General features: G+C 47.8%; 1 protein-coding gene across 2 annotated transcripts in view; it reads right to left on the bottom strand.

The window, feature by feature from the left end:
* bag6 (BCL2 associated athanogene 6) overlaps nt 1-16257 on the bottom strand; it is a 39443-nt gene that overhangs the window by 2698 nt on the left and 20488 nt on the right. The window contains exons 5-25 of one of the 2 annotated variants that reach the window (XM_008281104.1): nt 14395-14609; nt 13258-13329; nt 13055-13177; nt 12759-12958; nt 12350-12482; nt 11496-11696; nt 11190-11412; nt 10869-10919; nt 9690-10042; nt 9538-9610; nt 9127-9440; nt 7016-7286; nt 6775-6944; nt 6527-6580; nt 5993-6101; nt 5699-5823; nt 4307-4441; nt 3594-3650; nt 3269-3493; nt 1444-1551; nt 1218-1364 (exon numbers count right to left, since the gene is read on the bottom strand). In XM_008281104.1, the coding sequence (XP_008279326.1) occupies nt 1218-1364; nt 1444-1551; nt 3269-3493; nt 3594-3650; nt 4307-4441; nt 5699-5823; nt 5993-6101; nt 6527-6580; nt 6775-6944; nt 7016-7286; nt 9127-9440; nt 9538-9610; nt 9690-10042; nt 10869-10919; nt 11190-11412; nt 11496-11696; nt 12350-12482; nt 12759-12958; nt 13055-13177; nt 13258-13329; nt 14395-14609 (3359 nt within the window). The remainder of the gene's footprint in view (nt 1-1217; nt 1365-1443; nt 1552-3268; nt 3494-3593; nt 3651-4306; nt 4442-5698; nt 5824-5992; nt 6102-6526; nt 6581-6774; nt 6945-7015; nt 7287-9126; nt 9441-9537; nt 9611-9689; nt 10043-10868; nt 10920-11189; nt 11413-11495; nt 11697-12349; nt 12483-12758; nt 12959-13054; nt 13178-13257; nt 13330-14394; nt 14610-16257) is intronic. The other variant, XM_008281105.1, reaches the window with a different exon arrangement.

The raw sequence follows: 16257 nt of genomic DNA, 5'->3' as shown, positions 1-16257 counted from the left end.
TTCAGCAGCAAAATGTATTTTAACCACAAAAAGATGAGTATGTGTGTTAGGGTACGCTAGAAGCCGCTCTGCTACATGTGCGCCTTGCTGTGGTCCATCCCAGCTTTCTAACAAGCTGTCCCATGTGAGGACAGACTGCCTCCTTGTGGGAAACAACTGTATTTCTCCTCCTAAGTTCACTCATTCTGCTGACTATGGACGTCATACATGATGCCCACTGAAGAAGCTGAACTATCCCTTTAAAATACCAGCAACAACACCTTCCGACATCTGTCTGATCCTGTTTGGTGTCTCTTGGCTGTTGAACAAACCGTCACATCTGTACCATGTAAAAGGTGCATTTGATGCTAATTGTCTAACTCTGTATCGGTTACTGATGACTGTAAAGTATTGTTCTACTCTATTCTAATAGTCTGGCCAAACTAAACACAGCTTGCAAAAGATATTAGCTCAGATATTAGCACTGACAAGCAAATGAAGTGTTAGTACTGAGACGGTTCAGAAGCCTGTGCTCTATTTCAGGTCCATGTTTATGCACCACACTGTGAAACAGGCTGAAACACAAATATATATGTATAGATCTACAACATGATAATGAATGTTTGCTCAGGTCCAAGAAATGCCCTAAATGAGAAACTTGAGATCATTTTTGCATTAATGTTCCAGTGGTGTGATCATCTCAGGTACTTGTATGGAAGTGGGCAACACGCTGGTAAACGACTGATTTACAGCCACTAGCATCACATTTACTAGAGAGAGTGCAAGTTTAGAGATGAAGCAGGAAATCAGACACTCTGCTTTATCTTCACTTTCAGACTGTTATCGGTCATGTTGGACCTCCAAGCCTTCGACCTGCACTCTTCTGATCATCTGTCCAGATGTAAAGACCAGTACATACATAACTACAGTTTGATGCTTCTTATTTTAATTTAACTTAATTCTTCTCTGCAGTTTTTTTGCTTCTGCTTGGCACTCCTACATACATTTTTATTGACTTTTATATTTCAGCTATTTCTATATTTATATCTTGCACATCGGACCTCACTGTATATGTATTGTTGCACCGACCCACCAGAACTACTTCCTCGTATTGTGGAAACTCACCCTGGCAATAAATCTGATTCTGGTTCCGATCATGGTCCAATCTATGAAAGCAAGGGGGCCGGCCTTTGGTCATGATGAGCTTAAACGATGTGCAGGGTGTAAGGCTGGGCTACCTGCTCTGCATACGCTTCCTTCAGCTCCTGCGTCTCCAGGTCGTCCTGCAGCCGCTCCCCAGACGTGATGGGCTTCACTCCGGCCGTCCGGGCTGCTTGGCTCACTGCGTCAGAGATGGAGAGGAGGCTTCCAGCACCCTGTCCCGTCTGAACACACACAAACACAGTTAGACATGTGACACCTTCAAGTCATACCAAAAATCAAAGTTACAACAGATCGGAGTACCTTTCTGCGTTTTGCTGGCATGCCGTGCAGGTAGGCGTCGGACAGCGGCGGCTGAGCCTTCATCTTCCTCTGGGTCATCATGTCGCACCTGATGATAGGCACCCATTCCTACAACACACCCAGTTCGGATATTTACTAGGAGCCTCTTTTAAATAACCCTCCAGTGCAGCGGTGCAGGAAAACCCACAGAGGGACTCTTGCACATAACAGGGTTCCTACACATTTGAAATTTCAAAATTCCATACTTTTTCCAGACTTCTCGGTAAAAAAAAAAAAACTCAAATAGTGAACTTAGTTCACTTGATGTTGTGGGACTTGGTCTCATGCTGGGTTTAGCCAAAAACGCTGTGACTCTCAGTCAGAGGATGAGGTGACGAGACGACAGTGTTTTTTCTCCTGCATATGACTCCCAACCGCCGCCTCCCCCATGTTGGAAATGTCAGCCATGGATCTGTGATATGAACGCGTAGCCATGGATCTATGATATGAACGCGTAGCCATGGATCTATGATATGAACGTGTAGCCATGGATCTATGATATGAACGCGTAGCCATGGATCTACGATATGAACGCGTAGCCATGGATCTGTGATATGAACATGTAGCCATGGATCTGTTATATGAACGCGTAGCCATGGATCTGTGATATGAACACGTAGCCATGGATCTGTTATATGAACGCGTAGCCGACTGTGTGCTCACACAGAAACATCTTAGCTGCGCTGCTCAGGGCAAATAGATCCATTTCTTTTTTTTAGATATTCATAATTGTAGGTTTTAGAAAACAGAACAGTGGTAACAGTCTTGGAAACATGAATATTTTTCCATACAATAGTTTCCATTTTCCATACTTTCCATACTTGCGTAGGAACCCTGACATAAAGACTAACTAATCCTAGCTTTGGTTGAAATGCATGTCTGCACAGAGCAGCGGCTGGATTTGGTCCTCATCTCAGGAATCTCTCTATGGCCACTATGGACACAAGTGTAGCATCCAGAAACTCAACCTAAATCCTACACGAGATGTCATCTGATTTACTCTGCTATCCTGCCCTGCCCTCCTCCCCTCCAGAGCTCTGGATTGCTGGTTCTGTTTAACCCTGTGAGGCCTGTACCTGACCATGTTCAGGCTGTGTGATGACAGGTGTTGTAAACTGTACTATACAAATAAAACTGAATTTAAAAGTTACGTCAGCATCAGTGTGTTGCCACGAACCCTGTTTAATTCCACTGATAGTCAGAGGACGGTGGAAACGTGAAGCAAAGACTGTGGAGTCATGAGCAGGCCTCTGCTCTCACTGAAGCTCACTCTTAGAATCATTTCCATTCACCTTCACGAAAACTGCTGGATGACACTACGTCTGGTATGTCTGCGTCTTGACTCTGCAGTATTCTACCGACTGCATTTCAGTTGTAATCCAGCGTGGATTTAGCTGCTGCAAAGCTAAACAGCACTCGAATGGGCACAGTTTAAACACAATACAAAAGCAGAACCCAACGTCTTGAAGTAGCAGCAAATGGTTGACATTCAGAAGGTGCAAAAACCACTCATGTCCAGCTTATAAAGACGTAGTACTGACAGAGAAAGTTGAATGCGAGTGTTCACATGACCATTCTTGACTTGGCTGCAGCTGTTGATTATGTTCTACATGAATAGTTTCATTAGTTGTCAGAAAACAGTAAAATGTTCACAGCATCTTTGACGTTATTCACCCAAGCAGCTGGCCCATAATGCAGCTGACAGACTTGTGAACCAGTTGTTGCAAACCTAGTAAGAGCTACATGAAAACAAAAGGTGACTGTTGAACAGCCTGAGGGCTCTCACAGGAGGAACAGCAGCAGCCCAGGCCTCAGACTCTCCAGCAGACTCCTCACTCCCTCCCTCAGCTCCAGCTGCTGCCATGTCGCCACCCAGCGGCGCCGCTCCGCCCGAAGCTCCCAGGTCTCCTGGCAACACCCTCGTCTCCCGTGACGACGCCCGTGTGTCGTGTGACACTGACATGGCCTCCTCCGCTGTGGTGGCGGCAGCCGGTGAGAGGGTGTCCCCGATCTTTGGAGGAGGAGAGCAGGAAAATACGGGGACTTAGAGGAAAAGAGAAGCTGAAATGTCAGATGGAGTCCACGTAAACGCTCACACACGTCACGCTTACCGTCGCGCTTTGGGCTCGATCAGGCTCTTGGGTGCAAGTCGCAGAAGACTGATCTCTCTGTGAAAGAATGCCATCTAATATTTATTAGCTGTTTCGGACGGGCCGTCCACAGTAACGTGACACGTGACAGCCATCAGATAAGAGGGACCGCTCTGTCTGTAAGGAACATACATGTACATACACGTGCACTGTTTCCTGCAGGAACCCGACACAGAAACTAACGGAAACCAGGAACAGAAACAACATGTGGGGTCGATAAACGGATTTAAAATCTGAGTGAAACTAAAGACCGCATCACGTAACTGCAGTGTGTCCAATTAACCAGGTCTCACTGCAATTTGAGAAAAGTCATGAAAAATAATCAGTTGTTTCATGTAGATGGATGAGAATGTTTAAAATCTTCTTCTGTGACACTCAGCACGACTTCCAGCAGATGTTTCATGATTTGGAAGCACTTTAGCCCAATCTGACCAAACGGAGTGCTTTTAGTTTTAACTGACAAACAGCAAAGAAACACTTGGTGGTAACGTGGTTGCTGTTGGAACACAGGCATTGCTGCGTCTAAGAGCAGCACCACCAGGCGTCAGGATTAGGACTGGAACAAACTGATCTAGGAACTGTCACAGATGACTGGGATAATTCTGTACATCCATGTACATGAATCAATGGACTGTATGGAAAATGCAAAGTCATGTAAAGCCGCGGTCCATTACCTGAGTGTGCACGATGTAGCTCTGGATCTGCTCCTGCGTGATGGGGATGTGGTCCAGAATGACCTGCAGCCTCATGGTCATCATGCTGGTCATCCAGTTGACCAGACTGGGGCTGATGTCGCTGGACATTCTCCGCTGGAGAAACAACAACTGGTGTTAGCTCACAGCTATGGCTGCGGGTTCTCCTGGATTCTGAGCATCTTTGTGGCAACATCCCTCCTTTGAGCCGGTTTGATTTTTGATCTACTCATCTTTGATGTGGCCATCCTACTGCTGCACTCTGTACTTGGAATGTATAGTTTGGTCATTTTGAAGGACTTCAACTATGACGAGAAGCACTTGTTGACATCCTCTGTTTCATAATGACACTAAATATAAGCAATACTCTGACTTGGGGAAAAATGATGAGACGCTTTACTCCTTTCATCAACAACTAAACATGTTCTAAACAATACTGTTAAAGATGGAGAAAGGGGCCATAAAAGTTTACTGAGGGAGCTGCAAGATGAGTGGAATTAGCCTCAGCAGCTCCTGGATTAGTTCATGCTTAGTTTGATGCGTCAGTAAAGTCAGACTGAAAAAACTATTTATGAATTAAACGTCTCTACAAATTAAAACGCAAAGCCACAACAGCTGAGCCAAACTCTGAAAATGCAGGCAGCAGCTAACATGTATGAAAGCGTCAGCTAACGCTAATGCTAACGCAGCACAGCTGTGACGTAGCTGGAACGTTGCTGTCAGACGGAGGGAGGACGTCAGTTCCAGGAGTAACTACTGCCATCGAAATCATGTTGAACGACTGTCTTTATGTTTTCCAACCATTCAGCGCCTCTGCTCAGGCTGGACACAAAGACGACAACAGCAGTGGCCTGAAACTGCTTCGATGACATTTATCAGATTTTAAATGGAAAAATGACAACATAAAGTGACTAAACGTTGGGTTTAGCATTTGGTCAGACAATAATGAGCGGCTTTAGACATGACCTGCTCCCTTTCATCTCACTCTGTTTGGGACAAAATCAACCTTCTTCTGTACTGAAGCAGACTGGAAGCTCCGGACTGGGGACAGGAACTCATCAGAGACAAAACTGAGGTAACAGTACAGTTATTTTCTCATACACTTCTTTACACTCAGATTATTTTGAAACCAGACGATTCGCCCCCTGCTGGCTGTTACAAAGAATGCAGGCCCTTCTCCGTTGGCTTCAGACCCAAAGACTGTGTCCGTCTTTTACACACAGTCTACGACAGAGACAACGGGTTTCACTAAAGGCCATAACAACCAAAGACAAGTAAAACAGTTCTGAGTTTGTTGCCTGAAACTGGTTGGTATTGTCATGACTGAGATGAAATTCTAGATGGTTCCTGAGTTTACAGGCACTCTCCACTCACTATTCTGTGGTTGATGACTGCCGTTAGAGCCCTCTGGTCTCCTCTCAGGCAGTGCAGGTTCAGGGCGAGACACTCAAACAGGGCTTGGTTACACATCTGGAGCAACCGGAGCCCAAACGTGTCATCTGGATGAGAGGAAATATCAATGGAGCACCAAAAGCTTTCAAATGTTGCTCATTCACGTGACATGAGATCAGACTAGACAGAACTTTATTGATCATCAGTAGTCGTATGTAGATTATTAGGAGGAGAACAGCCCACACTTGAACGCTAATGGAGCAAAGTCAGGTTTACCAGTGCAGCGCAGAATATGTGCAGCGATGTGCATCAGCTGCTGCCTGAAGAAAGACATGTTGGTCTGAGTGATGTCGACGCCTTCCAGCACTGTGACTGAAGACTCTCTCTGTTTGGAGTGGAGAAGCAGATTACTGAATTACTGACAACACATTTACTGCCAAACTAGGCTGAAATAATCCACTGTAGCCTCAAAGACAGGTACCAACTACGGCCGGCTACAGCAGCTTCAAGAGTAGATGTATGTAATGGTATTGTAAATGTGTCGTAGTGCACAGAAGACATTCCTCGTTCGCTGTGCTTGTAGCAAAGGTTGTGCTGTGTCCATCGAGGTGCAGGACCTTATGTGACAGGAGCACATAATGCACAGAAACTGCTGAGAGCTCAGAGGGTTACAAGGACAAACCAAGAACAGCCAGATGTCTGTTGTTTTCCCACCTCATTCATGGTAGCGTGACTAAAGGCTGCAGCATTTAATCACATGCTTTTTGGTACCTGGCGATAACTTAGGAGCAGTGGACCTCAGTGACTTACAAAGCTCTCGGTGATGTACTCCTCCAGTTCATTTACAAGACTGTCAGCAGCAGCCTGTGGACAGAAAAACAAAAGAATGCACCAGTTATTGGTCAGGTACACAAAATATAGCAGACAAGTGATGGAGAACAGGACCAAGAACGAGAGTCAGATGGCTGCATCTAGTTCTAAATACACTTCAGTGTTTGGAGACTGACAATCCCCCAGAAGTTACCGACAGAATAACATTCATGGTGAGTGGTACTGACAGCAATGTTCTCATCGGTGGGCTCTCTGCCGTTGAGGTAGTTCTGGGTGAAGAACTGGGACAGCTGAGGCTGGATGCGGCCCAGAGGCTGGTGCTGGCCATGAAGCAGCATCACCAGGTCGGACATGGTGAACGTCTGGCACACCAACATCAGCAGCTCTCCAAAGAACCCTGGGAATCACAATTTAAATATATAATAACCTCATGGTCTGCTGTGTTGTTTGGTGACAGGTGGTACTCACCTGTAGGGTCCTCAGGGCTGATGAAGATGTTGGTTGCCTGAGACAACCTCTGCATGAACTGGGCAATGCTCTCTGTGTCGTTCTGAGCTTGGCCCAGAGAGCCCATCATGGTGGTCAGGACGCCCCGGACGATGCCGGTGAACAGCTCCGGGTTGAGGGCTTCGGCGGCAGCTGCTGCTGCTGCGGTGGGGTTGGGGGTTGGGTTGGGCCCTGCCCCGGGAGCAGGAGTGGTACCAGAGGGAGGAGGGGGTGGAGAAAAGATGGGTTGGGCCTGGAAATGAAAAAAACCAGGAGTGAGGCTCTGTGAAGATAATGTCAGCCTCTCTGCCCTCCAGAGGGAGACGTGGTGATGGCTTTCCTAACACTGGTACTAAACCTTATTTGTCTAAGACGGAGGGAGAAGACCTTTGGACAGATATATGCAGTTCTGCTGTACCGAGCTTTGCTATTTTCTCTGAAACAGTGTGTAGGGCTACGGTTAGGCAGGAAGTGTTTCAGCTGCGTGTCTGAGGGAACAGCAGGCTTTTGGGTTAATCTAGTACAGCTGGTGCAAGAAAAGCGTATTTTTACATTTCAAGTCTTATTTGTCCTCCATTTGACACCTCTGTCTGAGCCAGCTGTGTAAGGTAGAGATGTTGTACTACAGGTACCTGGGCGTCCACACTGACAGCAGACTGAACTGGAGGATCAACACCGAGGCTGTATACAAGAAGGGGATGAGCAGACTCTACTTCCTGAGGAAGCTGAGATCCTTCGGCGTGTGCAGCAACATGTGGAACATTTTTTATCAGTCTGTTGTTGCCAGTGTTCTCTGCTGTAGTCTGCTGGGGGAGGCAGCATCGGAGCCGGCGACACCAACAGCCTGAACAAACTGATCAGGAAGGCTGGCTCCGGTACCGGCTGCAAACCGGACACCATGGAGGCGGTGGTGGAGGGGAGGTCTCTGAACAAGCTGTTATCTGTTCTGGATCAGCCCGACCACCCTCTCCACCCCCTTCTGGACAGGCAGCGGAGCTCCTTCTCAAACAGACTGATTCAGCTCCGCTGTACAAGGACCGGTACCGGAACCCAGAGCAGTAACCCTGAACAACACAGAGCGTTCTCAGCTTTCTGCTCTGTAAAACCCTCTGTCTTTGCACTGTTTGTTCAATTTCCACATTTTGTACAGTTATTTCATTTATTTTATTTTAATTTCACTTTATTTTTTAAACAGTATTTAACTTTAGCTCTTTTCTGTTGTGATTGGTGTTTTTCTTGCTGCTGCTGTATGACAGTAATTTCCCAGGCCTGGGATAAAAAAAGTATTTTTCTATTCTATTCTATTCTTTTTGCAAGTAGGACAGTGCTGCAGGAGTCCGAAAGGTACGAGACTACAGTCGCTGTGTATCGGGCTCAGAACAGCCATTCAGTGTCCCTAGTTGTCCTCACGCTGTCTGTAGGTACGACTCCGAGCACAGGACTGTCTGCAGAGTGTGACACAGCAGATAGGCTGATAGTGACAGGCTGCATCACACTTCAGAGGTTCTTCTCTCTTTACCGTCTAAACTAATGGTACACGACACCCTACAGAACATAAAGATCAACATGTCAGAGGAAGACCACCTCACATAGTTTCACGGGAAAACAAATGGAAAGAAAACGAAGACTGCGTAGCAAACACTGGCTGTAATGCTCACAACAATTAGAGAAAAACACAACCAAAGGCTAAAAGAGTCTGAATGAGAAAATGCTTCGGGGATGTCATCAGCAAGAAGTGAAGGTGAGTTTTTAATGGGATGAATATCTGTAGTTCATGCTAGCGTGGCTGAAACAGGGTTTAACCTGTGAATATGGAGGACAGCCCTGATCAGTCTACGGTCATCACCATCGTCTGTTGCTCTGGCTCAAGCTGATGAGGAGAGCGAAGAAGTCCCACAACAGCTTTTATGGTCAGATCTATCAAATAAAATCATTCTGCTTAGATTATTATTAGAGGTAAGTCTATTTCAACACATTCTTGAAGAGTATATGCAGTTCCAGAAGTCTCTTTCTTCACACGAGCTGTGTGCAGGCTGCTCTACTCATGAAACTAACATGTCCATTCAGTAGCATCCACAGCCAGTCTCACTGACCTGCTGCATGAACTCAGTCACTCCCTGGATGAAGGCTGGGACCCCAGATGTAGTGACGGTTATTGAGGGGGCCCCTACAGGCCCTGCACCAGTTCCACCAGCTACCCCCAGCAGAGAACCCAGCAGCTGGCTGAGGTCTGGGGGCATCTCCTGTAACGGGGCCTCACTGGTGTTGGTCTCAGTTTGGTTCGGGGTAGCAGCAGGTGGAGGTGTTGGACCAGAGGTGGAGAAAGAAAAGGAGGAGGAGGAGGAAGAAGAGGAAGAGGAGGAGGATGTGGATGTGGAGGAGGAAGAGGATGGGACTGTTTGACCAGCTAGAAGAAAAAAAAGATTCATGTTTTATTTTCTAACTGTAATAATTAAAGAAGAAAGCTAAAGTCAAGATCAAAACGTACCATGTGGAAAGCTTACCCATTTGTCCTGGCAGCAGAAGCTGTCCAACCAGTCCACTGATCATCTGGTTGAGAGCAGCAGGGTTGAAAGCCTATGAGACAGATGTTTAGTGAACACTGACAATCAGCCTGAAGAAAAACAGGAAGCCAGTACCTGAGCGTTATTCCCACCTGTCCCGGCTGCTGGCCTGGCATGGCAGCCCTCACATTGATGGTGGTTCCCCGGGTGCTGAAGGCTGGAGGGGGCATGTTGGGCGCAAAGGGTGGTCGGCTGAACACAACCCTGGCCTGGGGCTGGGGTCCAGCATGGGGAGGTGGAGGGGGGGCAGTAGGGGTGGTGGTGGGTGTGTTGGGCCCCGTGGTAGTAGTTGAGGAGTTGGCTGTGGAGCTGTAACCAGGAGGGGTGGGCTGGGGCGGAACCGGCTGGCCAGTGGCAGCAGCAGTGGCGGCGCTGGTAGCTACAGCAGCAGCGTACTGGCTGATCTGCTGCATGAGGTTTCTCATGAAGTCAGGGGGAAGGGCACCTGGAAGGGGACACAGGAGAGCTAGTATGTTGAACTGAACTGTTGTAACCAGGAGAACCATCATGTGGACATTGGAAGGTTTCACACAGCTGCACTGGGATGTCGCATAGGAGTCAGTCCGTCTCAGATCATCGGGTGTTCTGCTCAGCCACCTCTGACCGGCCAAGTTTGTGTTTTACCATAAGCTATGAATACTTAAAATGATGCCCATGAGAATGTCAACTGATACATCAAGTCCTGTCTGGGATATCTTTAAAAAATGACCCATCAACCCACTGTCAGCACGTTTTTTCACACACTGACTTTACTCAGGAAACCGTATCTCAGAAACTGTCACAGATTAAAACCTGAAAATGGGCCGATATCCCCACATTCAACAAACGTGTTACTTAAATGGGAAAACCAGAACTCTGTTCTGCTTCGACTAGAATATCTAGCGATGCTGTGGTTTCTGTGCTAGCAGCTTGTCATATCTGCTCAGTCAACAAAACTTTGTTCCATTTTTGTGCTCATGTATTTCATCTGAACAGGGATTCCTGCTTCGTATTATGATGACATGCAGCGACATGGTTTAGAGAACATCACCAGCTGATTTCTGCAACATCAGTGTTCTTCTTATCCGTGACTTTCAACTTTCAATGTGAGAAAAGGTGCTGAAAGACGGTCGACAGGAGATTTGTAAAAGCTTTTATCTCAAAGTATTTGTTACATAAAGCTAAAACTTCACCATTATCAGAGATGGTCAAGCAGAAATTGTATTACAAATTAGACGATGAGAGATGAAATGACTCACAGCTGACTAAACATACTATCAGCCGGCCTTTACCTGGCTGTCCGGGCATTTGCTGTCCAGCTGCTGCAGGGTTTGGACTGGGACCTGAACATACACACAAACACACATGAAACACTCCTACAGTAACTGCCAGGACTTCACTCTCCACAAAAGCACATTGCAGCAGCATCAGAGCCGTCATTCAGCAAACACTGGGGAAACGTCTTGTAAATGCGCTGCCATTCTTTATTCCCTCAGCGAATGCTTGTGGCAGCAGTGCACAGAGGATGCACAATGCACTACCAGCAGCACTAGGAGGCACAAATGTTTGATGTATGGGAGCATTCAATCAGTGGCGGGTAGGGGACAACACACCGTCCGTGTTCATCTGCATCATGACCACCGGGACTGCCTGGTGGCTGATCCTGATGACCCGGGGGCCAGCCTGTCCCTGTCCAGCCTGCTGATTGGACGGGGTAGTCTGTGGGGGGGAGGTCTGTCCCTGACCTGCCTGCTCCGACTGGCTGGCCGGCTGGGTGGGCGGGGCTTGTCCTTCAGTGCTGTTAGCAGCAACAGTCACTGTGGCGCCCAGGTTCATCTGTGGGTGGAGGTGCAGGAACAGTCAGTGTGACTACAGCAGAGCTCTGCATGAATAGCTACAACCTGCCTGGAGTCACATACTTGCACTGGGATGTGGTGGTGCACCGCTCCAGGGAGAGTGACCGGGGTGGCGTAGTGGGAAAAAGGCCGGACCACGTGCAGGTGGCGTGGCACGGGGCTCATGAGGTTCAGTCGCAGGTCGCTGAGGGCCACTAGGGCGTTACCAAGGAGACGGAGACACTCCCATGTCAGGATGAGGGTTCGCTGGTCCTCCTCTCGCTCCTGTAACACAACAACACTAGCTTTGTGAACAACAGCCTTAAAAAAAAAGCATACTGTTAGTGCTACTTTAACTCCAGGAGCAACATTTTATTGTTTTCATTTTAGCTTCACTGCCCTCTGATGCATGCGTACAGGAGTTCAGGAGTGCATTAATTATAAAGGATATATATTCATTTAAAAGAATCCTACAGGAAATGATTGTAAAGGTCCATCTGATACCCTGCATTGTTGCCTTTGAACGATTTTGCATTGAACTGATGAAATATGTAGATTTTTGAAGTATGAACCTACACTGTTATGGGTATAACCCTACAGCAGCGCTGTTAGTAGCTCTGACACAAGGCTCTGAGGCTCTGGCTGTTTCCTGTTTCTTATTTTTGTTTGATGCCTTTTTGTTCATTTTGTCACAAATCTGATTAAGGACACCAGTGAACAAAGCTGTGCTGATCAGATGCTTGCAATGGGGAGTATTTCTGGTTTTAAACTACAGAGAGGAGCAACAAAACGCAGCTGCAGTTCACTGCATGTGTAATAGTTTTAATGTGACTGTGAAGCAGTGGCAGCCCTAATCAATACCCAACACTTGAATAAAAAGCATTGTTTTTGGACTTACGATTGCCTGACACTTTATAATTCAGCTGTTTGAATCCTACTGTATTATTGTTGTATTCTGCGGTGGTGGCTGTCTCCAGGATGGTGTGAGCTCTCTGGATGAATGGCTGCAGCCGCTCCTCCACCCTACGCAGCTCAGACAACATCTCTGCTAGCTCAGCTGGGCTGGGGTGGCTGGAGCAGGACAGAAAGGCAAAACTAGTCACAATCAAACACAGCCACATCCTGATGGTGAAACAGAGACACGGCATCACTCGGTATCAGGACAGAAACATGCACCTCATAGTAGTTCACACATTAAATACACATTTCTATGAGAGTAAACTCCTCTAATCTGCTGCAGATCAGGAACTATCTGCAGGAACTCTATGCTAAATCATTTTCTGTTCTTTTCTGTATCTCTCGGTTGAACCATCAGTCATGAGGCACAAGAGTGAGAATTTGTCTCACTTGGGTCCAGGTTGTGGTGTTGGTCCCTCCGACTGTGCTGATGAAGAGGGTGGAGGTGGGGGAGTTGTTGGAGGTGGGGAGGTGTCCATGGGCTGAGCAGAAGGAGAGGGAGTAGAGGTGGTAGACGAAGACGAGGGAGGAGGAGGAGCAGCAGCGGCAGACGCCGTCTCGGTCTGGGAGGCCGGCTCACTCGGCCGACTCTGAAAGCAGACAGGAGGCAGCAGGCAGCTCGGTCCTGATCGCTGAGGACTTCTGTGGGTTCTGCTGTTACAGTCATGTGAAGGTGCAACTCTCACCTCCATCCTGTGGATGACATCATTGACGTCTCTCAGCAGGTTCTCAGCGAGCACCAGCCTCAGCCTGGGCTCACTCTGCACCGGTTGGTCCATATCAATGTGCACATTCACAGACCCGTTGCTCTGCAACAGAAAAGGTGACAACGAACGAAACACTTCACCGTAATGTGGGCTGTTTAAAATGAGCAGGAACAGTATCTTACCCCGGTGCTGGTTGTGACTCTGGCATTCCTGGCATTCTCTCCCATCCCAGACACCATCTGCTGGACTGACATCTACATCAGAGGAATGAGGAACACACTTGAGGAACTTTTGGAGACAATGCTAAGCATCCAAACTAGAACTGGGCCATCGGACCATCCTACACAGTGGACAATTCTAATTTGGCATATTCTGCTTTCAGAGAAATGCTACTGATCGTGTTACCAAAAAAAGAAATAAATAACAGAACTGTCCAAACTGTCCTTTTCCACCTAAACGCACCTTGGCAGTGTCTCTGCTGTTATAAACAGAAGAATAGCGGCCAGCAGACCAGCGGCATGTGACCCTACATCATTACTGTTTATGCTAGCTGCACCAAGTCATTACGTGGGATTTTCTGTGGTGCCATGTATCTGTTGCATTCCTTTAATGATCCACCAGCAGTGGTGCCTGTGGAGACGCAGACGGCTGCATTCCTCTCCTCGATCCTCCTCTACATGCAAGCTATGTTTCTGCTTAACAGTGAATGTTCTTTTTACCTCGTGCAGTGAAATAAGCACATGTTGGCTTACTGAGTTGCTGTTTATCACCCTTTAGATAAATGCATGCTCCGGTAGATCAGAAATAATCAAGAAAGACTTCTGACATTAAAACAACAGTCCACTGACTCTGTGCTGCAGCCAAATGTTATTGTTGGACTCATGAGAAATAATAAGGTATAAATGAGTGCAGCAGAACCAGAGACGATGGGCTTTTATTTAATAAATTCCTCTATCTTGCCAAAAATCTTAAACTGAAAGAGATTTTGGTGCATTGTGCCCCATTTATGGCTCTCTGAACTGCGTGTTAACAGCTTTACAAACTCCCACTGCCCACATCTCTGAGACCACCAGTAGTGGGTGTTTGTGTTGCTCTTCTTTCTTTCCATCTCACTCTGGTTTCCCTTCAGAACTTTACTTGTTGGTGAACTATATGTGGGACATTTCATGTACTCAACTGACTGCAGCACTATCATTTCTCCCTGGAAATACCATCTAAAAATGTGTACCGTTGTGGCCGTACACAGCCATTGTCACAAATACAGCGATGCCCCTCAGGACCTGTAAACAGACTGATGTGACGTCCCAGTGGAGGCTTACCTGTATCTGCTGGGGGTCCATGATGTTTACAGGAAGGTTGAATGTGCCGAGCATTACGTAGCTGTTGGCGTTGCGATCATGTGGAGGCACTTGTGACGTTCCCTGGGAGGATGAGGACGGCCCGCTGTCGGCTGAAGTGCCTCCTGACCCAGAACCAGGCTGGGATGGTGGAGGTGGTGCCCGCTCCACAAGGTGGATCACCTTTCCTCCTACATCTGGGACCACAGAGAACTAAGGCTACACCTGCACCACTGCTGTTCTTTAATATATTTGTTAATGTTTTTGTCTTTATTAGACATAGGCGCTGAAGACGGGGGAAAGAGAGCAGGGAAAGAGAGCAGGGAAAGGCATGCAGTACCTGGTACACCTGCAGCATGTGGTTGCATCAACACACCATGTTTGACATTTTAGCACAAAGACACTATAGCTACAAGTATATTGTGGAAATATATGGTTTCTACATGCAACTCCCCGCTCTGCCTGGATGCAGTTTAGTGTCATATCCAGGACAGTGGACCCAACCTAAAACCAAGAAAAAGTGCACAGGTGGCCGTTACTACTCACTCTGTGACTGGCGAGTACGGCGGTGCCACAAAACTGAGTGAGCCCTTGAGCTACAAGGGTTTAGAACTTGAAGACTCCAACGGCAGTTGCCATTTAACTGGCGGATGAGAGCGGCAGCAGGCGGGCTGGCGTGGTTTAAGGCGGACCTTGACTGTAATCAAGTATTCCGGCAGTTCGCTGCAAGCACCCCAACCAAACTCAGCACATCTCCATCCTCCATGGTGCTGCTGGAGAAGGCAGGTGCCCAAGTGCGTGGGTCTCAGGTAGCAACCTGTGATCCACCTTAAACAAATTCACGCAAAGGCTATTTGTGCAAATGGCAAGATCTCGTCCCAAATGAAACTGTCTGTCTCTGAGCCAGCCTCCCCAGCATCGAGACTACGATGGCACGACTCCGCCTTCGCTGGGCAGGACACGTTAGGAGAATGCCCACAACTCGACTCCCCTACCAGATCCTGTTCTCACAACTTAAACATGGCACAAGATCCCGAGGAGCACCTAAGCGACAATTTCACGACCAACTGAAGGCCACTCTCCTTCGCTGCAACATTGACCATGCTAATTGGGAAACTCTCAACGAAGACCGCACGGGGTGGAGGCAATGCATCACTCGGGGGACAAGCCATATGGAAAACCTACGCCGTTGCGAGGAGGAAGCAAAGACACGGAGACGTAAAGAGCGGCTCCTCCAGCCGCGCTCTCCACCCACCCTGCCCTGCCCAAAATGCCCTCGACACTTCCATACAACTCTGGGCTTGGGCAGCCATATCAGACATTGCCACTCAAGAACAGCTACAACCAAATCTGAGGACGAGTTGAAACTGTCTCGGACACGACTGACACGAGCTACCGCCGATGGATGGACATGCAACTGCTAGCATGTGCGTGACACTCTGACTATGTGTGCTATCATGCTGACAGACGGCAAACCCAGACAAGTTCAGTACCCAGCACTGACTTCAGCTGTCAGCTGATTGACCAGTTGATAAGTTAAACATTAAGCTCTATAATGCCATATGCTTTCAAACATTCATTCTGGTGTCTCTAGGCAGCGCTCTCTCTCACCCCCAGAAGCCTTTACATCATCCCTCCAGCCAGCACTGGCTGCCCCGCTCCCTCCCTCTAAAAGGGGTTGCTGCGGCGTCACCAGTCATTTAAGTTCCTGTTCTTGCTTTACTCTGAAAGCTTTCTCTCCCCAGCAAATGTGAGTGCCTCGCTTACCAAAGCTACCTGCCACTCCTGCACGCGGCCACCACGCCCAGTAGCACAGGTACCGGTCACCACGCCCAGTAGCCCAGG

The sequence above is a fragment of the Stegastes partitus genome, unplaced genomic scaffold, assembly GCF_000690725.1.
Source record: "Stegastes partitus isolate 25-593 unplaced genomic scaffold, Stegastes_partitus-1.0.2 Scaffold222, whole genome shotgun sequence".
NCBI classification, from domain to species: Eukaryota; Metazoa; Chordata; class Actinopteri; family Pomacentridae; genus Stegastes; species Stegastes partitus.
Note: the sequence above shows the minus strand (reverse complement) of the source record. Positions and strands in the feature narration are given on the sequence as shown.